Source organism: Phalacrocorax aristotelis, chromosome 1, assembly GCF_949628215.1.
Source record: "Phalacrocorax aristotelis chromosome 1, bGulAri2.1, whole genome shotgun sequence".
In the NCBI taxonomy this organism is placed as follows: Eukaryota; Metazoa; Chordata; class Aves; order Suliformes; family Phalacrocoracidae; genus Phalacrocorax; species Phalacrocorax aristotelis.
The window spans coordinates 162,486,073-162,512,672 of NC_134276.1; the positions used below are offsets into that span (position 1 = coordinate 162,486,073).

The 26,600-nt window shown below is 43.8% G+C and overlaps 1 protein-coding gene across 1 annotated transcript; it reads left to right on the top strand.

Moving 5' to 3' along the window:
- Nucleotides 1-24,472, top strand: FAM83F (family with sequence similarity 83 member F). The gene is made up of 5 exons (XM_075077710.1): nucleotides 1-541; nucleotides 4,367-4,534; nucleotides 14,223-14,344; nucleotides 14,930-15,645; nucleotides 20,563-24,472. The coding sequence occupies exons 1-5, from the start codon at nucleotides 86-88 to the stop codon at nucleotides 20,625-20,627; spliced, it is 1,527 nt and encodes a 508-aa protein (XP_074933811.1). The 5' UTR covers nucleotides 1-85; the 3' UTR covers nucleotides 20,628-24,472.
- Nucleotides 24,473-26,600: the final 2,128 nt, after the last annotated feature.

Genomic DNA, 26,600 nt, shown 5'->3' on the forward strand with positions numbered 1-26,600 from the left:
AGGCAGGCCAGGTGAGGCAGTCCCTGCTCTGCCTTTCCCTCCTTCCACAGCCTCCCTCCCGGCCGGCACTGCAGGTGCCGGCAGCATGGCGGAATCCCAGGTGCTCCTGCTGGACGACTCGCACGTCAACGAGAAGGTGACGGAGGCCCAGGCCCGATTCTACTACAGCGAGGACCAGCGCAGGGCCCTGGAGGTGCTGGTGACCCGGGGCGAGGCGGCTTACAGGGAGGCACTGAGGAAGGAGCAGCTCCGTGATTTTCTCTCCAGCCAGGAGCTGGAGGCCCTGCGGGGCAGTTGGCGGGGATACAACGACCCCCGGGAGGGCGGCAAGGTGGTACGGGGGCCTGGCGGCGAGGCCCTCTCGCTGGCGTACTGGCCCGAGTGCTCAGACACGGAGGTGCCGCCACTGGACCTGGGTTGGACCGACAAGACGTTCTACCGGGGCATCAGCCGGGTGGCCCTCTTCACGCACCCCCGCAAGGAGGAGAGCGCGCCCCACCTGAAGGAGGTGGTGCGGGAGATGATCCAGCAGGCACAGAAGGTAGGGCAGGCCTGGCCGTCACATGAAGCAGGCGCCCTTGATGGGCCACCCCTGCCCGCCTTCGCACAGGGGCTGTGGGCACCTGGGCAGAGGGCCCAGCTTGGTGTGTATGTGGGGTGGAAGTGAGGGGAGAGCCCGCTGCAGCCAGGCTTTCCTTGCTGGCCCCCTCCAAAGTGGGAAGAGGGTGTTGGCCCACCAGCTGGGCTTTCCCTGTGGTTCATTCCTGGTCACCTTATGGTTTGCCAAAGCTGATGCCCAGGATGGGTTAAACCCCTGCACCATCCCCCAAACTGAGGTTTTATACCCGTGTTTTGCCTTTCGTGGTTCAGTGGCTCAGGGGAAGATGGGTCATGATGCTGTGCCAGCCACTCTCCTGTACGTGCAGGTATCCCTACTTAAACACAGTGCAGCAAGTTTGTTTACGGGGTGGTGGTTTTGGGGTTTATTTTTTGTGGTCTCAATACCATCCAGCCTGGACTGCAAGCAGTCAGAGTCCAGACAATATGCGGCTGCTCCTCCTATTTATCTTTGGCTGGAAAGGACTGTTAGTGGTGACAGGGCACCTCTGGCAAGAAAACAAACCAGCTCTGATGCTACAAAAGCTTGCTTTGAATAGGTAGGCAGCAACATCAGGGTTTTTCTAGGTCTGGGTGAAATTTCCAGGAAAGACCACTCAGGAGATGATCCCCTTCAGAGCTGACATACCCCCTGGAGAAAGGGGATAACAGCATAAGGCACTTCATTCCTGCTCTTAATTTTGCTGTTTTCTGGGTTTTCTTGCTTTCTAATAGAGCAGTTATTTCCTTCTCCACTCACTCCCACCCCACCCCCACCCCATCCACCCCACACACACACCCCCACAGCACACACTATATGCGTAACCTTTGCAGATTTGTTAAAACCAGATCTTCTGGGAAACACAGAAAACTTTCCAGTGTGGCATTAATCCAGCAGGTGATTTCCTCAGCTCTCAGCTTGCAGAAATACGTGCACACCCCATAATCATGTTCAGCGACTGGTGTGATCAGTTGTTTAGAAGAGCCAGAAGCTGTAAAATGCTTCCACGCCAATTTACTGCAACTTCACATCCTCTTTGGACTGCTGCAAATGCCTCCACAGCCTATGCAAGCACTGGGAAACTTTGCTCTTTTTGATAGCTGTGTCTGGCACCTAAAAGTAACTAATTCCTTTGTAGATTTTTATTTTTTCACTGACTGGACGAACTGTGCCCCTCCCAGCCCAAAGGTGGTTTCATGTTTAACAGCCTTTTACGTGTTTAATGGTCCTTTTCATAGATAACTATGCCCGTTGTGTTCAGCTGAGCTGGGCCTGGCAAAAAAGTCTCCAGGTAGCAGCTTTTCATTCAGCAGATGAAAGCAGGTTTTGGATTTTGGGTTTTTTTGGGGGCGGGGGGTCTAAACAGATACTAGTAATACGTGGCACATGTCTGTGGGTGGCTTATCATCAGTGTTTTACAAACATATGTTAATTAAGCACTGAGATTGGCAAGTTACTGCTTGCCAAACTGTAAATACCTATGAAGAGCTAGGCACACCTATGGGCCCTACAGATAAGTTGTTATCCACAGGATAGGTAGAGAAATGGGGAGAACCTCTTGCAGGGGTCAGCACTCATGCTCTGACTTGCTGTATTTGGGAACACTTCTAGATAATCTGGACAGATTACCAGCTGTGGCAGGGGTTTGGGAAGACTAGCATCCCAACAGTGAGGCTGCCCCCCTCACATTTTGCTGGTTTGGAGGTGCCATCTGCAAGGCAGCTCATCTGCTTTTCATACAGGAGTGCATTTTTCATGCGTTTACTCCACAGTCTTGCAAAGAAACCTGAACCGACCCAGGGCCCCAGAGTCTGGAGGGAATCATCCCTTCATATTGTGAGGTCAGTACTAACAATTAATGGTCTGTCCAGGACATGGTGTAATCTCTGCTGTCATTGGACTCATCGCAAATGGAGGGGATGGAAAGAAAACAAATTCACACTTCTGCTTTCTTTCTTAATCTGTTCCCTATGTGGATGTTCTTATTTCACATTAATATTATCTGGTATCCTTGCTCCTAAATAACTACATCCATACCACAGTGTATGGAGGGGAGAGGGAGTATAACAGGTCTGAATTAATGCATGAACTCTTCATGCCTTTAATTATAAGCTGCCTGTATATAAAGTTGTTCAGGAATAAAGTGGCACAGGTTCACCATATTTTAATTTTCAGAGGTTCTAGTAACATTCCCTGCATCTTGCTGCTTTGTCCTGGGAAGTGAGAACCAAAGCAGAACCTGAAATCCACTTCTGCATCGCAGAAGTTATCGAGGGACTTCCTGTTAGTTTATAATGTAGCTCCACCATAGCTCACCTGTATCAGGAACCTACGTGTTAATGATAAGTATAAACACAATGTCAGCTCTTTTTCTTTTTCTAACAAAGAAAAGCTTGTGTAAGCACTGTTGACAGAAGGAGCCTGACGGAGAAGATGTGTTGGTTGTTGTTGGATGTACAAGCAGAGACTCAGCAAACACAGCATGGGACATTTACCGTGGTATCACTTTCTCAAAAGCAACTTGTTCAAGGGCATTTTTCAAAGGAAAGAGGTCCCTGATGAGAATTATTCCCCTTTCCATAGGGGGCTCCTGCAACTTGAGCCTCTTCCAAACTTAAAGTGAAGAAAATCCTACTGTTCGATCCAGTCTTCAGCTCCATTAACACCTGTATGTTCTGCCCCCAGCACAGTTTGGCTTGTCACTATGACCCCAGTGGCTGGAAAATTAAAATTTAGGCAACCCTATTCCCAACATACTATCAGCTTGAGAGCTCTGACCTGGCAAGTTGATGTTTCCCAGAGGGACTAAGAAAACAGTAGTTTCCTACATTCATAGCATTTCACATGTTGGGGAGAACAACTCTTTGAGGCAGAAAAGTGAATTGATATTTTTAATGGTGTAAAGGATGCAGAAAGGGAGAGAAAGACAAAACACATAAGAGCAGCATTAAAGTTGCCAATAAACTTCTTGGGTTTGTTGTTACTCATCCTATGAATGTTTAGGCTTGTCTGTCACGTCAGTGCAGCCTTTTGCTTTTATGTAAAATCTATGCCTGGAAAGAGGGATTAGTTTTATACCAGAAAAAATGTACATGTGAAGAGAGGGAACAATCATTTTGCCTCCAGATCTTGAACACATACTCACCCAGTCCCTTCCTGACAAATATGAGAAGTTTATGTTTGAAGTCCAGAAGACATTCCTCGCAAAGCCAGCCCTGAGAGCATACTTCTCACAAGAAACAGAGAAAAGGAAAATAAAATTATTCTTGTCTGCACTACACACCATGGCTGAGGATTCAGACCCTGATTCCTCTGCACATTCATTCTTCCATTACTCACCTTCTGAGTAAGTGTTAGAGCTGTGTTTTTCACTCTTCTTTTCTTTTTTTTCACTATTTTCAGTGTTCTTCTTTGTTTAAGTGGATCCTTACAGAGGCAACCAAAGTTTCACAATACAGAGGAGAAACTAGGTATTTCGTTTTGGCATTCCTCAGGCTGCTGAAATAAGCCATCTTCCCCTAGAAGAAGGAGAACTCTCAAAAACATTTATTAAGTTCCTTCCAAAGTGCAACAGGAGCCAAGCCAGAAAATTACATGATTATTGGTAGTGCCTGGGCATGTACATACCCGTATTTTTGTCTCCCCTGTATCCTCTTCCTCCATATTCTGGTATGAGTGCTCTCCTTTATTTTGCACCAGTGTGATGGGCATCCCTTTCAGTTCCTAATATTTTATTCAGTTATCTGTCCACTGTCTTTTTGTTTCCAGATTATTGCAGTGGTCATGGATGTATTTACAGACCGGGACATCTTCCGTGATATTGTTGATGCAGCATACAAGCGCTGGATCCCAGTCTACATAATTCTAGATGAGGAGGGTGTGAAGCTCTTCCTGGAAATGTGCAGATGCCTTGACCTCAGCGACTTGCAGATCCGGGTAAGATATTCAATATTGAACCATTTTCTCCTGCAGGTCAGTGGCCTTTTTCAGTTGTAATGAATCTTTGAACTCACTTGGACAGGCAAATGCATCTCTTACAAGTCACATTAGAGCACTTAGATGGGTTGATGGAACATAGAGGAATAAGAGAGTGGCTTACTAATACAGAAGCAAAGAGAAAGGAAAGATCTGGAGGTTTTTGCCTTTTACCTGAGACAGGTGAAAGTATGTAGTTTTTTGGCTCTTGTGACCTAAAAATTCCTGTTTGGGAATTAAAACGTCTGAGGAAATTCCTGTAGGTCTCCTATGCAAGGATTCAAACTAGAGTTTAGAGTAGCTCTGAATCCCAGTTATAGGACACATATACCCTGTGAAATCAACAATTTCCTATCCAGCAGCGATCATCTGGGAGTGAATGAGTTTTTAGTCCTCCTTTGCCTGAGAACATCAATGTATGCCTTCTTATAGTGCATGCAGTATAGCAGAGTAGACAGCCTAGCTTGGCAGTAGCAGCTTCAACAGGATCTCATTCATAGAATCATAGAATCATTTAGGTTGGAAAAAACCTTTAAGATCGTTGAGTCCAGCTGTTAATCTAGCACTGCCAAGTCCACCACTAAACCATTTCCCTAAGCACCACATCTACATGACTTTTAAATACCTCCAGGGATGGGGACTCAACCACTTCCTTGGGCAGCCTGTTCCAATGCTTGATAACCCATTTGGTGAAGACATTTTTCCTAATATCCAATCTAAAACTCCCCTGGCACAACTTCAGGCCATTTCCTCTTGTCCCATTTCTTGTTAATTGGGAGAAGAGACCTCCTTTCAGGTAGTTGTAGAAAGCCATAAGGTCTCCTTCAGCCTCCTCTTCTCCAAACTGAACAACCCCAGTTCCCTCAGCCGCTCCTTCTTTGGATATGCTCCAGCAACTCAATGTCTTTCTTGTAGTGAGGGGCCCAAAACTGAACACAGTATTCGAGGTGCAGCCTAATCAGTGCCAAGTGCAGGCAGATGATCACCACCCTAGTCCTGCTGGCCACACTTTCTGATACACGCCAGGATGCTATTGGCCTTTTGGCCAACTGGGTACACTGCCAGCTCATATTCAGCTGGCTCTCAACGAACACACCCAGGTCCTTTTCCGCTGGGCAGCTTTCCAGCCACTCTTCCCCAAGCCTGTAGCATGGCATGGGGCTGTTGTGACCAAACTGCAGGACCTGGCCCTTGGCCTTGTTAAATCTCATATAGTTGACCTTGGCCCATCAATCCAGCCTGTCCAGATCCCTCTGTAGAGCCTTCCTACACTCAAGGAGATCAACACTCCCTCCTAACTTGGTGTCATCTGCAAACTTACTGAGGGTGTACTCAGTCCCCTCATCCAGATCACTGATAAAGATATTAAAAAGTACTGGCCCCAATACTGAGTCCTGGGGAATACCACTTGTGATCGCCCACCGGCTGGATTTAGGTCTGTTCACCACAACTCTTTGGGCCTGGCCATCCAGCCAGTTTTTCACCCAGCAAAGAGTACACCCATCCAAGCCATGAGCAGCCAGCTTGTCCGGGAGAATGCTGGGGGAAACAGTGTCAAAGGCTTTACTAAAGTCTAGCTAGATAACATCCACAGCCTTTCCCTCATCCACTAAGTGGGTCACCTGGTCATAGAAGGAGATCAGGTTAGTCAAGCAGGACCTGCCTTTTATGAACCCGTGTTGACTGGGCCTGATCACCTGATTGTCCTGTACACACCGCATGATGGCACTCTAACGATCAGCTCCATAACCTGCCCTGGCACCAAGGTCAGACTGACAGGCCTGTAGCTCCCCAGAGCCTCCTTCTGGCCCTTCTTGAAGATGGGTGTCACATTTGCTAACTTCGGTCACCTGGGACCTCCTGATTAGCCAGGGCTGCTGATAAATAATAGAAAGTGGCTTGGTGAGCACTTCCACCAGTTCTTTCAGCACTCTCAGGTGGATCCCTGCTGGTCTTATAGACCTGTGTGTGTCTAGGTAGTGTAGTAGGTCGCTAACCATTTCCCCTTTGATTATGGGGGCTTCATTCTGTTCCCAGTCCCTGCCTTCCAGCTCAGGGGACTGGGTACCTGGAGAACAACTGGTCTTACTATTAAAGACTGAGGCAAAGACAACATTAAGTACCTCAGCCTTTTCCTCATCCTTTGTCACTATGTTTCCCTCTGCATCCAATAAAGGATGGGGATTCTCCTTAGCCCTCCTTTTGTTGCTAATGTATTTATAGAAAAAAATTTTATTGTCTTTTATGGCAGTAGCCAGATTAAGCTCTAGTTGGGCTTTGGCCCTTCTCATTTTCTCCTGCATAACTTCACAACATCCTTGTAATCCTCCTGAGTTGCCTGACCCTTCTTCCAAAGGTCACAAACTCTCCTTTTTTTCCTGAGTTCCAGCCAAAGCTCTCTGTTCCGCCAGGCTCATCTTCTTCCCTAATGGCTTGTCTTTCAGCACATGGGATCAGCCTTCTCCTGTGCCTTTAAGATTTCCTTCTCAAAGGATGTCCAGCCCTTGGGACTTTGCCCTTCAGAACTGCCTCCCAAAGGACTCTGTCAACCAGTCTCCTAAACAGGTCAAAGCCTGCCCTCCAGAATTCCAGGGCAGTAGTTCTGCTAACCACCACACCCCCCCCCCCCCGTTACTTCTCCCAGAATCGTAAACCCTATCCTTTTGTGAGCGCTATGTCCAAGTCTAAGATGGCCTCCAACCATCACATCACCCAGAAGCCCTTCTCTGTTCACAAACAATTCCATTATATACAGACTGAAATCCTTCGTGTGTTTACAGTTAGTATTGTATTCTTTACTTTTTTCATGTTTTTTAGTCACTGTCACTACTACAGAGTAGTTGCAAATACTGAAAAAGCTGCTAGGTTGGCAACAACCTACAGGGTGCAAAACTCGCACCTCTTGTGATCCAACGGTTCTGCTGAGCAGTGGAGAAAAAAAAAAAGGTGCCTTTTTGCCTGGAGGAAGGGCAGGTCTTCCATAAACACTCAATTAATAGTTTTTTTAAAAATGATGACCAAAACTCAAAAAGCTCTGGAGGATATAGAGGCTCATATTAACAATTTTAGGAGAGCCATCTTAAATCTGGATGAAAATTACTTGCATATATTTGAAGAATGCTCCTGTGAACTCTACCACTCTGCTCTGAGTTTCTGGACTACTTCATCAAAAAAGACATCCAGCCAAGCAGCTTTCTCATCTTTCTCCAAAGCAGAGATGGAAGTTCTTTCCTTTGGTGTCTTTGAAAGCAAGACACAGACATCATTATAAGAGACCTGTTTCAAGCTTCAGGGGTATTCTGTGGCCTAGGCTCACTCTCTTTGGTATAAAACCCTGAAATCACAGCAGTGGTTCCATTTGTGCCACCACCTGTTTTCCAGTACATTTCTCACCATGTCATCATATGCAGGAATGATGACTTCAGTACTGCATGTTTTAACTCCTGGACAGAGTGAATGAAAAGATGCCCTGGCATTTTAGAAGTTGCAGTGCTATTGGAGAGGTGAGTTCCTTTTTGTCTTCCTTCTCCATCTTTAAACAGTAAGTGGTCCCCTTCTGCTCTTCCTCTTACCTCTTTTTCCATAGGTATCTACACAGACTTTACACTCCAAAACCAGTCATCACAGTGGCATTCTACAGCAGTGGCTAGGCTGTGCAGCAGCCTAGTTGCATTACAATATCACTTTTTCCAAAGAGGCAGAGTTTGAATTGATGCCATTCAAGGCAGAGGAAAAGACTGCTGTATCCCTTCTGTGCTTCCCTTCTCTCACAGCAGCCCTTGCTATGTTTTTCATTAGACTCCTTCAGCTAAAAAAACTCCAAATACAAGCTGAGCTGAAGGAGGTACACTGAGGAGAACTTTTTAACTTCCTTCTTTGACCTAGTTGTTCACTGCTCTGCAGAGCTCCAGCCCACAAGGTGCTGTCCTTCAACTTTTCCCCCTCTTTTCCCAGCTATCTTGTACTGTATCTTAAATTCCCCTTAAGTTTATTGTATTCCTTTTTCCAGTGTGGCTAAACAGGCTTTAGTTAACCTTGTTAAGTTCAATGCAGTTTATTCCTGTCTCTGGTGTTATGGAAAGACTGAGAAAAGTGTTCCTGTAAGGGGAAACAGGTCATTTGCCTCTTAGTATCCTGCCCAAGGCTGCCTTGGATGTATCCATGCTGCTGCTTGGGTCACTATGGCAGAAATCATACAGTGATTCCCCAAACAGCAGGCTTTAGACACCCAAGCTGTCTCCAAGTTGTCTTGAGCAAGTTTAAGGCTTCCCCTGAAGGTCTCCCCCCACCCCACCCCACCTCATTGATGTAATGTGTCTGGGGTTGTTTTGAACTTCTAGTGTTGGAGACCCAGATTTAAAGCAAGGAAGCAAGCTGGGCCTCTGGTCTTGGTCAGGCAGAATCATTTTGTCCCACTTTGCTTGATCACAGAGGGTGTTTGAATTGCTAAGGAAGAACGAAAAACTCTAGTGCAGTTAACTCTAGCATTCACTCATTTCTTATTTATAACAAATCTTTCTCCTGGCATCTGATTTTATGTCCGAGTTTCCTCTACAGATTTTCAGCAACAGGGAAAACATTCCCTCCTTACATTGCCTTTTGGTGTAACTATTTTTCTTTCTTCTAAAAGATTTTAATCAGTGGGCCACAGTTTGTCAGCAAAGGAATTGCAAACTCTTCCTTCCTCTCCTTCTTCCCACCTTTCCTTTGGAATGCTTGTGCAAGATTTACAGGACAGCTTTTTTTCAGAAAGTTGCAACAATATGGGATGTAACTTAAGGTTTAAGGCAAGTTCTGATCCCAAGGAAAGAGAGAGACATGATACACTACCATGGGCTGTCATTGCTGCAGGGTCAGGATGCTTTTTCTGTCTTCTGTCCTCACCAGAATCTCAGACTGCTCTGTGATTCCTGCCCTTTTGTTTCCATTGCCCTCTTCATCCAACACAGAGTGAATACTTCAATTGTCCTAATACAGGGAGATTTAATGTTAACACTGGATTTTACCTTTTGTCTATGTACAGTGCTGGGCATTTTCACAAAATTCCTGGCTATGTATCATTTTGAGATGGCAAGGTATCATGAACTGCTGACAGTCTCACAGGAGGAAAACCGCTGTAGGAAGACAGTACCTCACTCTGCAAAGACAAAAAGTTCTTTAATGACTCCAAGCATGAAATGATAAAAACTCAATTTTTGTCTGAAGGCCAGAGATCGCTAGAAATGCATTTAAATTCAACCATTGGTACATTCATCCTGGGATGTTAGCAACAGCTTGTCTTGTGTGTGTGAGTCATATGGCTTCCTGAGCCTACAGGACATGGTTTGCCAGACTTGTTATGTTTGACACAAGAGTGTTCTCCTGAGATCACAATGAAGCGAAGTTCTCATAGATATAAAATTCATAGCCCCACAAAAAGTCCTCTTTCTGTTGACCTGAGGGTGAGTGTTCTCACCAGTTTTTAGATGAGTTCTCTTCATCCCCATGCTTCTGCTAATGAAAACCCCAGGAACAGACATTCCTGCTCAAAGACAGGGAGTTCACCTAGAGCTCCAAGCAAGCCCAGGGAATGAGTTATCTGCAGGCAGTTCACCTTCATTATAATTTTCACATTTCTTTTCCCAACATGCAAGGAGTTCTTCTCCTCACTCCAGGACTTCTTAAAAGTTTCTGCCTAAGAAATTTTTGGAATTTCATTTCAGGATTTCACGCCTTTACCTCAAGCTTTCCTCATCCAATCCTAACTCAAGTGAGTGAGAAGCTGAATGTGATGTGATGCAATGCTGTTGGTTTTTTTAATTATGTTAGAGAATTCTTCTAGGTTGCTTGTGAACTTTCAAAAATGGCAGCATACAAAGCTCTCTTTTTGCAAAGACCAAAATAAATAATACCCAGTTATGACCTTGACAGGCCAAGTCCAGCTAGATGCATTCCATCCTTCTACTTGAATACCTGCAAGTTGTACTATGTTGTCAACAAGCATACCTTTTCCAGAACCATTCAGGGTGAACACATAGGATAAGTCCACAGTATTTTCCAGCATCATTTAGTGGCTGCTTCCAGATTGTGGCTCCTTTTGTGTCCCTGTGTAGGATGAGCACCTACCACCCATCTCTCTGACCTAGAGGTCTGATTACCAGAAATGAGAAGCCTGCAGACCATGAATAAGAAGGGTTCCTTGTCTGCTGTTACTGTCATCCTGTCCACATGAATCCCATGTCTCTCTTCCTCTTTCCCCCTTCTGTGAATCCTCCATCTAAGATTTTAGAGTGGGAAATAATGGGTATCTGGGGCCTCCCACTTGGCCCTGTGCTCATGTGAAGCAGTATGATAAGAGAACAGAGGACAAGAGCTACCCCAGCAGATGCCATGACTGAAGGGGTATGATTTTTCCAGGGAGAGCAGAAAGGGGGATATCTAAATTTTGAAAAATATTGTAATCTATCAGCTACTGCTTTTATCTGTTGCCTCTCATTTATCTGTTTTACATCTGTTTATAGAGGTCATTCATGCCATCCATCTCAACTATAAATAAAGATATCTGCTTGCTTTGCAATATATATACCAGTGGTTGGTCTAAGGAGGAAGGTACTCACAGGCTTCCCTGGTGGAAGTACTTGCAATGCCTTTAGGGTCTGCCCTGCGTATCTCACCCTACTCGACCCCACCTTGTGGGCACTGCTGCCCAGGTCTGTCAAGGAACAACTAAGTGTCAGTAACAACACAACCTATTACTGACTTTCTAAACTGGGTCTAATTTAACTTTCTGTGGATTCAGGGTGAGGTTTAAAAGTAAGTCACAATAATGCAAGAAAGACTGATTCCTTCACTGTTTGTATTAGGATGCTCTGTCAGGCTTGAGTGTTACCAAGCTGTATTAAGTTGCTGCTAGGGAGACATTAGTCACTGCTTCTGATGAGGAGTGGTGCAAGCCTGTATAAAGGAAATGTGGAAATTTAATGCAGACAGCAGCTTCCACAAGCCAGGATATGACAAACCTTAAGCAGGCTTCTGCAAGAAAACAGATCTGGAGGGATCGCTTATACCTGGTGAACTAACTGGTCTTCTACCCAAATCATTTGTTACAACTGTAACATTGGCGTGCCCCAAAAATGGCTGCAAACTCACCTCATTTATATTTGTCTTGCCTCTTTTGCTGTTGTGTAGTCTTGAGTATGTGAGCCCAGGCTTGTTCCTCCTCTGTACAGCTTGATATATCAGTCTACAAATGCTCCAAGATCCTTCAAGGCAGAAAACATTATACAAATAACCTGTTAAGTGACTCGATGTTTATATGACTTTGTACTTGTTTTCTGCATTTCAAGATGTATTTATGCACTCCTGTGCCTACTTTATTCAAGGAGGTTTATGCGTTCGGCTGTTTGGTTCTATGCCCTCTGTGCCTTTCTAAGTGTTACGTGTAGCTCAGTTACTGCAAAAATTCAGATGTGCTTTCTTTTCACCAAAAGATGGTGATATAACATACAAACACAGTAAAAGCCACACTTACTACATGATAAGAAACTTTCTGCTCACACAGACTGATACTTCTTGATTTACAAAGGTACATGACATGTCAGAGCTGTTGACTGATTTGAATAACAGAGGTCCTTGAGGTCCTTCTTGACACCTGCAGTCAATATTCCATGATTTGGCAAATCCCACATCCAGCTTTACTCAGCAAGGAAAAAAAACTATTTCAGGTGATCATCCAGCCAACTACAAATGTTATTCCAAATACTGGAAAGAGCACCCTTTCTTCTGTTCTCTACCCAACCTGCATTCAGCATCCCACACATATGACTCACTGCTAGGCCTTGGGCAAGTCACTTTATCTTTTTCTCTCCGAGGCAACTTTCTGCCATGTTGGGAGCATTAATTAGCTAGTGCCCACACAGGACTCCAGACAGATCAAGCAATAGACGAATGCAAAATAGTAGTATCATCAGTTACTGTTAGTTAGAATTTGTACGGCCACTGCTGTATTTTAGTGGGGAAAATAGGAGCAGACTCAAAAGGTAAGAGTTATATTCAGAAAACTGGTTTTTGAAAGAAATCTGCGTTCTTATAATCACTCATTCCTGCATGCAGATTTTTATAGCCTATCAATATTTAAGCTGTCAGTGAGGTTTATAATAATAGGACTTAGCTCTTTGTGGGTCTGAGGCTGTGCTAGCATTAGCCAAATCCTCATGATTTTCCTGCTCTGCAGATGGGGGAAGAATAAGGCAAAGGTGAATTGACTTTCCCAGAACATCACAGGGAATGGTGTCAGAACTGTGATTACACTTGGGACTATCTGACTCCCAACCCTGGATTTATTAGTCCAGATCACAATACCTTTTAGCTTTCCATTGTTAAAGAGTTCTTACAGAAACAGATGGTAGAATGAAGAAAATGAAAATGGTCTAAATTTGTGTGTCAGACTGACAAGATAATTTGCTCTAAACTTATACTGACAGTCAATGCTTTCGGGTTTTGTTGGGGTTTTTCTTCCTGTTAGACAGTACACATACCTATTTGGCAATTCAGCCTTATGCAGCCAGGACCCATGAGCAGAATAGCACTCAGTCCAATGTGCAAATACGTTTTTACAGTATGTGTAGGCACACATCTGCTGTAGAAACCATGTAACCTTCAATCTGTGTTTTCTCTGTCCCTCATAGTCCTTTGTTTTATTACTTGGTCAAAGGATGCAAGACATGAGTTTTGGAGAGAGTTATCTTTTTCTAACTACTTCCATTCATTTCATGAAAGGTTTTTCCTTCCTTTTCTTGGGAAATTCTTCTTTGCTGAAAGTAGAGACACTTACCCTACGCCTTCTGTTCAAAGAAAGTTCTGTGAGTTTTCACTCTCTGTTGAACAATGAGCAGTCTTGGTAGACACTGTAACTGTTTGGGGTTCTTAGCAAAATTATAAAGGTCAGGGTTCCTTTTGTTATAACAGATAGAAAATATCTGTGTTTTGAGCAACAGAACTGTTTCCTCCTCTCTTCTGTAGTAATTAAATTGTCCAGTCTTCTAATTTACCCAGTTTTGTCAAGTCGTGTGTTGCTGGGATCAGAACACAAACACAAAAAGAACTTAATATAGATCTGCCTCATATGTCACCCTCCAAGTAACTGTGTCCTTTGCACTGCACAGGTGTTGCAAAGTTCTTTGGTTTTGTGGTTCTGCTAACATAGTCTGCACAAGAGCTCATGAGTGCCGTGGAATAGGGATCAGGATTCAGAGAGTGCAGACCTGACTCAGAGCTTCCTCTGATTCATTCCCCTGAACTGGGCTGGGCCTTTTCAGCTACAGCACAGGACTGGAGATGGAGGATTACTTGATTTTGAAAGTGTTGTCTCACCAGTGGGCCAAGATGAATAGCTGAAGACAGCAGGCAGGGTTACAAAGACACTGACCTATTGGACAGGGCTATAAACTGATGGAGGGGAGCAACTTGCATAGACAGGGGATGACAACAGTTCTTACAGCACTATGCTTTCCATTCTGCAGCCCTTCTGATTTCTGGTGACTGGTATAAAATGAGCTGAGTCCCAGGAGTAGTGAGATAATGTGAGTGACATGTTAAGACATGGAGCTGGCAATTATCTAATTCTCTGCCCTATTTATTGTGATATTTTGTCTTTTCACCTCCCTGTTAGAATATCCGCATACGTTCCGTGACAGGAGTTGGGTTCTACATGCCAGCAGGGAAGATCAGAGGCACATTGGCATCCCGATTCCTGATGGTGGATGGTGAAAAGGTGGCCACTGGATCATACAGGTGGGTTGCTCTTGCTTAAGGCAGAGCTACATGCTTTGTGTAAAGAACAGCTTGTGGCTTTGCTTGAGAATCTTCTATCCATTTCATTCCTTTTCTTATCCCAGCCTCTGTAATCTTTGCAGCATCTGTAGAAATTGCGGTGGGATGACAGAGAAGGTGGCATAGAACACAAGCTGTTCCTGAGAGAATGGAATATGCCCATACTAGTGGATCATTTCAATGGGCTAGAGATGGTTCCACACTGCATCAGGTGGCTGTCTGCAAAGACTCCCCACCAGACACTGTGCTCAACTCTCTTCAGTGAGGTTTTTACTCTGGAGACTCCTCCTGTTGTTGCAGTGCTGCTTTTTTGAAAGGGTAAACTGTCCTTCAGTTTTCAGGCCTTTTCTTCCAGGTCTGGTCTGCATACCCACTGTAGAAGAATAATAAAAAGTTTCATGTATCTATCCTGACCCATCCTGTCAAGGACATATGAGCAAGTGGCACAATGCTACATATTCCCATATAGTGTCTTAGATATTGTTAGGTGGGCTGGGTCAAGTATGCACCCAAAAATCTAATATCCATTCTGTTTCCTACTCTTAGCTTCACATGGAGTTCATCACACATTGACAGAAACATCCTGCTAGTCTTGACAGGACAGCACGTGGAGATGTTTGACATTGAGTTTCGTGAGCTCTATGCCATCTCAGAGGAAGTTAATTTCTACAAGGAACTGGGTATTGCTAACCCATTCCTTCTCGGAATTGGGAAGCCAGGCCTTCATTCCTCCACCGTGGCTCGGAAGTTCATTAACCCCAAGTATGGTTTAGTGGCAGGGGCAACCCGTGGTGATATGATGCTCTGGGCTTCACGACACAGGCAGGATAATCAGGGGAACATGGAAAAGGAGGAAGCAAGTGAGTCAAAGAAACGGTTAAACAGGTTTCTAAATGACTTAATCACATTGGAGCAAGAGTTCCCAGAAATTGATCCACCTCTGGAGAACTTCAACAAGCTGAATCGGAGCCCTCAGAAACTGTTCTCCACATGGCTCCACATGGACCTGAAAAATAAATCCAAATCCAGAGAGTCTATTCGAGATGTGAAGAAAGAAGATGCACAGGCCAACTCAAAGCAAGGAAAACGGTTTGCCAGTGGCCTTTTCGGTCGCAAGGCCAAACGGTCTCCAGGCTCAAGCATTGAGGCCAATTCTTTTGCTAGTGAAGGACATTCAGGAGAAGACCTTGGGAACATGAAACTGGAATATGAGCGACTCAGCATTGGCCATGCCAGCGTTCAGAGCACTGGAGGCATCTCAGGTAAAACCTCTTCTTCCACCATGTTCTGCTTCTGTTTCCCTTGTTCTGACTTTGGTTGATTGGTGCAAACATGTACAATATAGGCACCTGTGCGATTCTGTTATTTCCTGTGTATTAAAATAAGTGGGATCAAAGAAGAGTAGAAGTTGTATCAAATGATACAGGCAATTTAAGTTGAAGGCAATTTAATGGCAGTCATTCTAAAGTTGGTACTTCTCATGTAAATGTTTTCTCATACTTCTCAGCAAGCGGGTGTGGGACAAAGACAGAGAAAGGTGAATGTCTCCCTGTGTAAAACACGTTGCATGTGCAGTTCTTGAAGTGCACTGCCCTAATAAACAGCAGCAGTACATTCACTATTGTACTAGCTAGCAGGGATACAGACAGGTTGCCACTGTAACGCCTCCTCTCCTCATTTGGGTTTAGTTGGGTGTGTTTACTGTGACAAGTTACTGGTGGAGAAGAGAGGAAAACGTGTTTATGTGGAGGTGAGGGGGCAAGGAGTGAAGGAGAGGGTGGAAGTCTTTTTATGCTCCTTTATCACCTTATGATATGAGGAAGAAGGTCATGAAAATAGAAGCTATGGAGAAGTGCTAGATCTCAATGTTTCCTTCTTCACTAATGAATGATTGATTTTTTCACTAAGTCCTTCCAAGGCTCCATCCAGTTGAAGACACAAATGATAGAGATTTCTCCCAGTTTATGAGTTCATAGCTAACTTCCCAATGTTTTAGATGTTTTGTCAGATTGAAGTAAATCTATGGACTATTCAGCCTGGTTGTCTTCCTCTCTCAGTGAGCTGTGGTGGGTGTCAATATATCCTGCACCAGCAGGAAAATAAACTAGCCCCAGGGAGAAAATTCCTCCTCAACTTGTCTGGCCAGAGACCATTCTGTGCTCTGATGAATGCAAAATGCAGGCATAGAGACTGAATTCCCTTGAGACTGCCATAATGTGAAATGGAAAGGCATTCTCCTGAGACCAAAAAGAAAAGCAAGGTATTGGGAAGGTCAACGATAGCAATTAATTAGGTTCTTAGAAATATTTCTGTCTGAATGAAGGAGAGACTCAAAAAGGCCAAATGAACACGAGAGAGGCACTTTAAGAAGGCACATATAGTTTATTTAAGTCTGTAGTGGACCCATTTTATGTTGTTGTTTGGCATTTGGGGAGGCAGAAGTAAACCCTGGTCTAAAGAGGTCCTCCCTCCAGATCACTTTATGTCTTCAGTGCAGACAGTATGTGCTGCTGGGCACCATTCCTCAGAGCCAGGAAAAATCAAAATCCGTGAAGACCTATGGGGAGATGTATGGACATTTCCGCTCGGAGGAATGGACCTGAGGGCTTGCACTACCCTCTAGTGACAGAAATAGGGAATTGTGTAATCTCTGATCTGTCAACACTTTGAAATATCAGAGATTCCCTGCGTTTCTCACTGTCCGCTGTTTTAAAGCAGACGGCCTGCCATTCCCCCAGCGTCACGATGCAGTTAGGCCCAGATTAAGGCACGGAAGAGACTAATGGCTTTGGCTGAACAGTGGGGTTCTGCGCCCTTCCGGGGCATTGCACAGTCAGGGCAGCTGGGGTGTCCCTATTCCTTTTAAGACAGTGGATCTGTGCCAGACAGTCTGATGCTTGGTCTGGACCATTTCCATAAAGACACTATCATGCTATTATGTTCAGCTTTTATTTATTGCCACTGCTACTTCCTGAGGGCTGCCACCTCTTTCAATAAAAGGGAAGGAAGAATTGAGAACAGGTGCAGGGAGGGCACAGAGGTCCAGCACACCACCCTTCGCGCTGTGCTCTTCCTGACCTGGTAAGTCTTTCCAAGGAGTCCATGCAAGATTTTTTTGTTTGTTTTATGCAAATTGAGAATGCCTGTTCATGGTAGCAAGGGGAGACTCCGCAGCTTTTGAGGTATGGTGTAAGCAGACTTAGGTCATTCAGCAGTGTAGAAGGCTGGAGTAAGATCACTGCTTGTATGTTGCTTTTAAATTGAATCACTATTCTTGAGAGAAAGCTTCTCTGGTCTAGGGGTCCCAAAGTGGCATGTGAAGAGAGATGAAAGTGGGCACATTAGAAAGATGGAGACTCATGAGAAAGAGGGAAAAAAATTAGTTACCACAGAGGATCCTTCAGCTACTTGATCAGTAGGACACATTTCATTAGGATTTAATAAAAAATTCTTGAACATAGGCAAAGAATAGAGTTCCAGCTTCAAGATAAAAATAGGAGGCACTTTGTTCTTGGGTAACTGTAGGACTGACTCAGTGTTAAAAGTTTAAGTTATCTTTGAGGAGGTCTCGTAAAAACTGATGCTGTGATACTCTGGGTAACAGAAGGGAGGTAAGAAGTGGAAATGAAGGAGGGAGAAGGTGCTTGGTATGCAGTCAGGTTAGGATGCAATTATTCAGAGATTCACAGTTTGAAATAGCTGCCCTTACCTTTTGTAAAGACTAAACAGCACACTTAAGCCCTGTGGGCCTGCCTGTGCACACATCCTCCAAAGTCACTATTAATTCTGTAATACCACAGAGACACATCCCACCATGCAAATGCATAGAGAGACCAGATCCACACCCCGAGTAGCTCGCAGAGTAATTGAAAGACATTATTCAAGCAGGCTAAAGGTCAGGTTCAGCCTTGTAAGAGCAAATGGTGATGAAGAGAATCCCAACTGAGAAGGAAAGTGATGAAAGAGCATTCTGCGACAGAGTCTGAAAATCTGACTGGGTATTTACATGCTAGCAAATGACACCTGCAAGTCAGAACTGGGAGTCTGGAAAATAAAAGAGCTACAGATAGTAATGTCCTAAACTAACTGTCCAAATTAACATCCTGAGGTGTTGTCCTAGCACACTGCATGGAGGTTGTGCTTTGTCTTACAAGGCTTTCTTAAAACCACATCATCAAATTGACACAACTCTTGAATTTCCCTGTTGCCTGCTTAGGAACACAACAGTAGCAGCTCTGAACCTGACCAGAATCTTGTTAATTTTAAGCTGCTGCTGGGCAGACTGTGATCAGCAAAGACACTGACGTCTGTGTCCAGTTTCTGGGAAATACTGCAAGGGTTTGAAAGCTGTGTGCCTTTGGAAGGCGCTGGCTTTTTGTTTTGTTTTCTCCCCTGCAAGAAGCAAAGTGGGCTCATTCAGGAGGGTCTGCCATCTTGAGTTTCTCTGTACATTGGCCTTCGCTCCTTATAAGCGTTGGTTGCAGAACGTATATACTTAAAAGCAGGATTTCATGTTTTACTTTTGGGTACTTCTTGCAACAAAAAGGGATTTACACTGGGCACTGCAATACTGCTGAAATAGCTGCCTAGTTATCACCAGTGTTCTTCAACCAAAGTGGGATCATGGACAGGTGGTAAATGGAATTTTAAACCTCTGTTCTAAAGAGAAAGAAGGAAGCGTTGTTGGGTACATACAAGGAGGGTGTTTGCTCTAACTGTAGTGAGATCTGCAGAAAAAGGTCAGAAGGCAAGAGTAGAAAGTGAGAAAAATAAAGGAGATGGGAGTTGAGATTAAGCACAGGAGCACAGACACTTTTGAAAGTAAACATGAGGGTCTTGAATGTAATACAGACAGGGAGGGGAACAGGGATGGTGAGGAGATAGGAGTGATGATAAACTTAGTAGTAAGATACAGAATGGATTGGGGGATACAGGAGGTAGAATGAAATTACATGGGGTGGAGGCAGTAGCATAGAGAGCAGCCACAAAAGTGAAGGATGGTTGCAGTGCAGCCTCCCCTGTGGATATCAAGCAGTTGCAATACGGGATAAGGTGGAGAAGAGAAGGGGGAGAGGAGAGAGGTCTTTTCTTCCCCTCCTCCTCTAGGTGAGGAAAATGTTGATCAAATACTCACAAGCAAGGGAGTGACATGACAAATGATTCATTTGAAGCCCAGTTCAGAGGCAGTGCTTGGGTTAAAATCTCCCTCACCTCAGCAAAGCTGAGACTTCTCCATAGCATGTCACCATGACCTGTGGCAGTTTTCCCTCCCCGATCTCACTCTATACTGGCCACTCGCTCTGAGTGCTTGGGAGATGCACACATACCTACCTTCTGTAGAAATACATGAGTGGGGTCTGCCCTTCTTCAGTGTGACTGCAAGCCACGTGGCAGCCCCTCCCAGTACATACCACCCTGGGCTATATGTCACGTAAGCCTTGCTGAGCTCAGCACAGCAGAGCTTCCTTACTTGCAAAAGCTCATGCAAACACACTGTAGTACCGTGCTTGAAAAAAATATGCTGGGACATCCAGACCAACATCTGGCTGTAATGAAGGAGATCAGACAGCAGTGCAAGCATTGAGAAGTACAAATACTGTGAGCAGAAGGAATCCATAGAGTGATCAATGTTAAAAAACCAAGATGGTAAAAAATTGGGGCAGTATACTATGATACTTAAGTGAGAGATCCTGAGGCCTCAGGATTTCTCTTGCAAAGGAAACGATGGAATTACTGGCACTTGAGATGTTTAAAACTGGATGTGAAAAAAACCTCTCCTGAGAATATGTGTGGAGATCAAATAGATGAGATGACCTGACCTTTTTTTTCCCCCCCCCCATCCCTCACTCTTTGGAAAACCTCCCACCCAAGTCATGTCCAGACTGTTTTTCAGTGCCAGCTGGGACCTGAGAATACACCGAAGCTGGCCTGGGTACAGGCCAAAGCCTGGAAATACTTCTCCAGTGGTTTTTTCCACAGTATACTCTGAATTTGCTCTGATTTTAATGACCTTTCATTTCACATTAGTAGGAAACAAAATCACGAGAAAGTGCAGAGTAACATAGGTCTAGCACAAGGTGTATAGTAAACAATGAGAGAGGATTGAAGCATGAGTCCAAACTTTATCCAGGTCTTATTTACTTAACATTAACATTACTTTTAACTTCTTTTCATTCCAGGTAACCTGGGTCCAAACTCCACCACCAGCGACAAAACCAAACAACCTACCTGTGTGTTATCTTGATTGGGAAGGATTGTCTGGAGAACTGAAGACTGAACAAGCTGGAACAGTAACCTTTTGATTGATTTTGAACCTACAGCCATGTCCTCACACAGTGGTCTGTCAACCCACTGCATGGTCCGGGATGCACCTGGCACCCCCAGTTAAAGCACATTTACTGGGTGAAGCGTAGACTTTGGATGGTCGGTCCCTTAAATGGGGGTTAGTGATGAATGTATTAGTCCATATGTCTGTGTGCACACATATTTTATATATAAAACCAACTGTGATGACTGGTCTCAGAGCTCACTCTGTGTCCAGATATATGCAGGAGATTTTCTGACTTACTTGTGCTGCTACTTCAGTCTGTCTAGCTACAGACTCGGAATCACTGTGTTGCATTGTTTACTCTACTGCATTGCAGAAATGTATTGGTCTGGCTGGAAGGCTAAATCCAATCGAAGTGGCAAATTCTGGGTGAAATAAGGATGTTTACAGACAGCGTAGCAATCCTTTGTCCACAAGGAGTCTTCCTGTAGATTCCTGTCGTCACTTATCCACACAGAAATGAGTGGTTGGGGAGAAGGGCTTAGCTAGCAGAGGCTAACAGATTAGTATCTTAACTGTTTCATGTCATAAATATAGCAGTCGAACAAAGTGATTTAGCAAGAACATAGTAAAGAGAAAAAAATGGAAAATAGGGGGTTATTTAACCTGCAGTTGAGACTGGGTCAAGAGAAATGTCTTCTAAGGGGGACTGGGCAGGATCTGGGAGGAATAATGCAGCCTTCAGTGGCTGTTACAAAATCCTGTTTGTGGCTCATTCAGCAATACTTTGCCATTCATGGAAACGGAATGATTAAGGAACACATCTTTGAGGCTTGAAAGAGGAAGCAGAGGAGGCATACAAGCTTTTCAAATGTTCCTTTTTTTTTTTTAAGTTAACCTTTCCAAACTCTGAATCATGCCAAAATCAAGAGCTTTGATCCATAAGAAGCACTGCATGCAATCAGACCAAAGGCCATCTAATCTGCTATCCTGTCTCTGAGGATAGCCAGTAACAGGTGATCAAAGAAGCATAAAATATATAGCTTGTATACAGAGGTCTTTCTCTGACACTGTTCCAGCAGTCTATGGACTTTCTGAACTGGCAGTTCCATCTGGACCTGGCCTTAATGAATGCACTTAGTCCCTTTTTAAAAATCCTTTTCTACTTTTGGCCTCCACAGTGTTCTGCAGCAATGAACTCTGAGTTCATTGTGTGGTATGAAAAAGAACTGTTGTCAGGCTGTTCTAATGGGGTTTTTTTTTTATGATTTCATCAAGTGATTCCTATTCTTCCCTGTCAGGTGTAGTGATGACCGCCCCTATTTCTTGTCTCCTTGCCACTTGTGATTTTACAGACCTATATCATATATGTCCTCAGTCATCACTTTTTCCAAGTTGCAGGTTCATGATATACGTAGCTATTCATTATATGGGACCTGTTTGACACCTCTGTCCTCTTGTTCACTGGCACTTTTCCAGTTCTACCCACTAACAGAGTGGAGAAGTGGCTTGTTTTTGTTCCTTCAGTGCATGGATTGGTGTTTCACTCTGCTTTCTTGCCATCTAAACTACACACTCTGCTGTCACAAATAAGCCCTCTTGTGATACCTAAGAAAAATAAATCCTAATTGTAAGTAGAGACCTGAAAACTAACATACCTACTTGCCAAAAAAACTATACAGACATCAGAAAAACATGGGTGTAGTTTTCTTTCTTTTTATTTAGAGAAACCATTTTGGTTTTTCACTGCACAAGGAACTAATAGCAAAGGCAACTGCTACACTCTCAACACAGAACAAGCTGTTCCAAAGACTCTTCTAGGTGCTGGGTTGCAGTAGTGGTTGTTACACTGAAACAGCTGCTTGTAGTTGATGACAAAATGCGATTGATTGATTGATTGATTGATTGATTAACTGCCTTTCCTGGAAGTGCATTTAACTTGAACGGCAAGCAGGTCTGTTCTGAGTTTACCCTGTAGAATCTCTTGGGACCCTAAAATACCAAAGGTATTGTGCCCTCTGTTAAACATACTCATCCTCATTCAGTGGGTTATATGTTTGCTACTTTATATAGCTATTCTACATAGCCTTCTGGGAACAAGCTGTAGTTTTACAGCTGAGCCTGTCAGCTCCTATTATCAGCAGTGTTTAATAAAATTGTTCCTGGTAATGGGAGAAAAGAGGTGTTGGAAATGACACCATTGCTTGGACTTAGAAGTAATTTAATACATGAGTTATCCTGTTGGCTTCAGGTATACAGCTTGTGTGCCAAAAGCTACTCGCTGTATGTTTGTAGGATTGTCTAAAATAGCTTGATTTTGCCATACTTCCGTTATTCTCCAGATGTTTGGGAGATATTTTTTTCTCTCCTTGTATTTATTTCACTTTGTTAGCAGAGATCAGAGATAAGTTTGTCAGGCCAACATTGTTCCACTTTTCGTTCAGATAAGAACACTGTCATCTGGTGCTTCCTTGTTCTCCCAGACTTTTTAAATATTTATTTATTTTTTAAATTGTGCAATAGGTTAATTAATTAATTAGTACAATGTTGATATGTATGGTCAGGTTTTCCAGGAAGTCCACTATCTCTTTGTTTTTATGTCTTTATTGCTTCATCTTGGGTGGAGTAACTTCACAAATAGTCCGTGAGGCTGATTTCACTTGCCCTTCCTTTCCTTCTGTGCTTACTTATTAAAATGCTTTACTTTCTCTTCCCTGTGATGGATGTGAGAGTACTTTTCTTTAACCTTTGTCAACTAACAGGATCTCCTTCCCACAGAGAGTCTCTCATCTGTTTCTCTTCTGTTTTGTTGCCACACCAGTTCCTGAAAGGTAGTGTTCACTTGTTTTTAAATCCCTTCCCCTGTCACAGAAGTGAGTCTCATGCCTTGACTCTAGGGGCTAGTAGAATTCCTTAGGCTTATCACGCACTGTTTAATTACTTAATTTGAGAGAGCAAACTTGCTTTCTTGCATGATATGAATCTGCTCCTTAAACTCAGCATGACTCTCTGGGGATGCATGCAGCCTTGCTTATCCAGACTGGATGTTTCAGACTCTGGTGGAACTTGTTCTACCCTGAAGATAAGATCAGCTGAACTTGGACTATTTGGCTGCTCCCATGGCAACAGATCTGAGTCCAGGTGAGGTGACCGCATTTATTTTGACTAGTTTTGCTAACTGTGGTTCTTGATGAGCTCTAGAAACCTGAAGCTGTGACCTGTAAAATGAATCTGTATCACTCTTTAGATAAAATGTGGGTGATGGTACTGGGGGGCAGAGGGGCAAGACACAGTGGTTATGAATTCTGTTGGAAGTCTGCTAGTGGAGGCTGAAGGTACAGCAGTCTTCAGATAAGCTATCATTTGGTCCTTGTCCAAGAATCCACCTCTTGCTACCTAGTCACTAATCTCCCAAGGGGGCAGGAAAGATGGGAGACATTTGTTGTTCTGTTGCTATTTTGAAGAACAAGATTAGCTCTCTTTGGTATCTGTGTCCTGACCCTGGACAATCCCAAGAGGATGCCTGTTCTCCGGATCTTGTTTACTCTTTGGCTTGTCAGCCCAGGTTTGCTGATCAGTGTGGCATACCACGGGGCCTATGCTTGCAGTCCTGGTTTTGGACAGAAAGTGTTGAAGCTGGGGCTCGCAGCTCTTTCTTTCTGGCATGAAATGGTGAGTGGTTCTGAATGAGTCTCTTGGCTGAACGTGTGCCTCCTGGGTTTCTTTTGGTATGCATTTGTATGTTTAATGTAAGTGTCCAGTGAATTATGCCAGAGACCTTTTCTAAGTCAAACAAATAAACTCTTTACTGTGTTACATTCAGATAGTTTGTTCATTGGTGTCACTTTTAATTTCTCAGCTACAGTTCCTGGTTTTGGGGGATTTTTCTGCTTATTTGTCAAGAACCTGTACTGTCTGGATTAGAGCAGGTTTCCATGTAATACATGGGACGTCTTTGGCCAACATGTGGCGGTGCCTGTTAAAAGATGTGTGGGCAGCTAAATTCTCCACAGGTACCGTGTCTTGTGGCTTTGAGTACCTTGAAAGAGACTAACTCATTCCTGCTTTCTCATTGCTGGAATAGGCTGTAGCAGACGTCCACTTCAGTTTTTCTTTATTTTCTTTATTTTTTACTACTGCTCCCTTTGCGGCTAAACTGTATCTTGCTGCAGCTATAAATGCATCTGACAAAGGGCCACCTCTGTTTCCCTTTCCATCTTTCTGATATAATTTATACCCATCAGCAATGACATTTCATTTATGAAACTGAGTCCCTCTGCTCCATTTCAGTTCTACCTGGTACAATGTAATCCTTGACATTTAAGTAACTCCCAAGCTCTTGTTTCCCATGCTCCCTTTGTTTGTGTGTACAAAAGCCTGTTTTAAAATTCCTGACCATGTTTCAGAATAAATCCAGCCTCTATTTTACTATTGGGCATTAAGGTACATACATGAAAAAGATTTTTGCAGTAAATAAAATCTTTGTCTTTCTTTCAGTGGTTAAAGTCCACGTAGCTGTTGCATTTGTACTGTTTAAGAGGAGCCTGTCTAATCCAAGCTCGTTTCACAGGGTATGTCAGGGCTTTGTGATCCCTGAGCCTCTTTCTTTATAGTATCACTTTGTGCCTTTTCTCTTTCTGCACTTGTTTTAGGGAGATTCTCCAAGTAAGAAAGATAAACACGTCCTTCTCCTCGCTTCTCTGCTACTTTTACACTTTTTCTCTTGTTTCTTGACACTTTTGTTTGTGCTCTTTCAAAATCGGAGAGCAGTCCAGGAATGAATGACCTCTTTGTGTCCCTAAGACCTTACGTCCCCTGTCCTTAGCCTGCTGAAGAAATGCAAATTTGGGGATCCTCATTAATAAGCAACGCTTAGGAAAAGCACAGAGCACAGTCAGTGACTGTAGGAACCATCTTGGAAGAGAAACCTACGGATGTAGATGAAACTGTAAAGCCTTCACACATGTAGCAAGGCTGGCAGATGTTTACCTAACTCTTTGCACAATACCTGTTTCTGATCTTTCTTGCAAGTCTGGGCACATGTGCTTGCGGAGTTAGGGTACAGGAAACCACAGCATAATGTGCAGCACCCCAGCTACTCCATTCTCACTCCCAATGCGGGCAAATTTGCTGTGCTTTTTGGCAAGAAAGGGAAGTAAGGGACAGTAGCTGAGAAGTGTCTGTGCAAGAACTTAGGGGCAGAGTAGCTGGTATGTCCTAAATTCATACCATAATGTGTCGACACCTCATGTTTCAGAGATGTTTCTAATCCTGCTTCTCTCTCCCTTTCCAGCCTGCCTGTCTGCAGTATCAACTTCTGCCTTTCCATCTGACTTGTTAGGTTTTGTTTTCTTTTTCTAAAACATTAGATATGTCACTTGTAGGAGAACTGTAGGCATAAAACAGCCCTTCTGTCTGTCTCAGGTAGAAAGCAGCAACTTCTAGATGACGGGGAGTGCTGAAAGCCCTGATTTTATAGACACTGGATGTGTGAAATTGCACATAACCGGGAAAACACGACCAAAAGAACTTGTGCAGAAAACATAGAGGCAAACTACAACATTTGAATAATGAGCATTGCAGCTATTATAGAAGGCCTGAAACCTAGAACATAAAAATGAGAGTTGATTTTAATGCATCTACATAGAGTAGCATAGGGAAGGATCAGGGAGGTCAGGTTAAGGATCTCTTCCATTTGCAAGCATTGACAGTATTCAGGAGGTCCTTTGCCTTTTTAATTTATTTAAAGTAAAAAAGCTTCTGAGCAGTGAATTTCCAAAGCACAAGAAAGAAAACTATGTTGCACCAGTGGGCTGTGGACTGATCAGCACTTTGCATGGGCTCGGGGGTGGATTTGGCACATGCCTGCTGTGGGCTGAACGAACACCCCTGTTTCTTCAGCTATTTGATTTACCAAACTGAAGTGGCTGTTACAGAAAATATATTGCT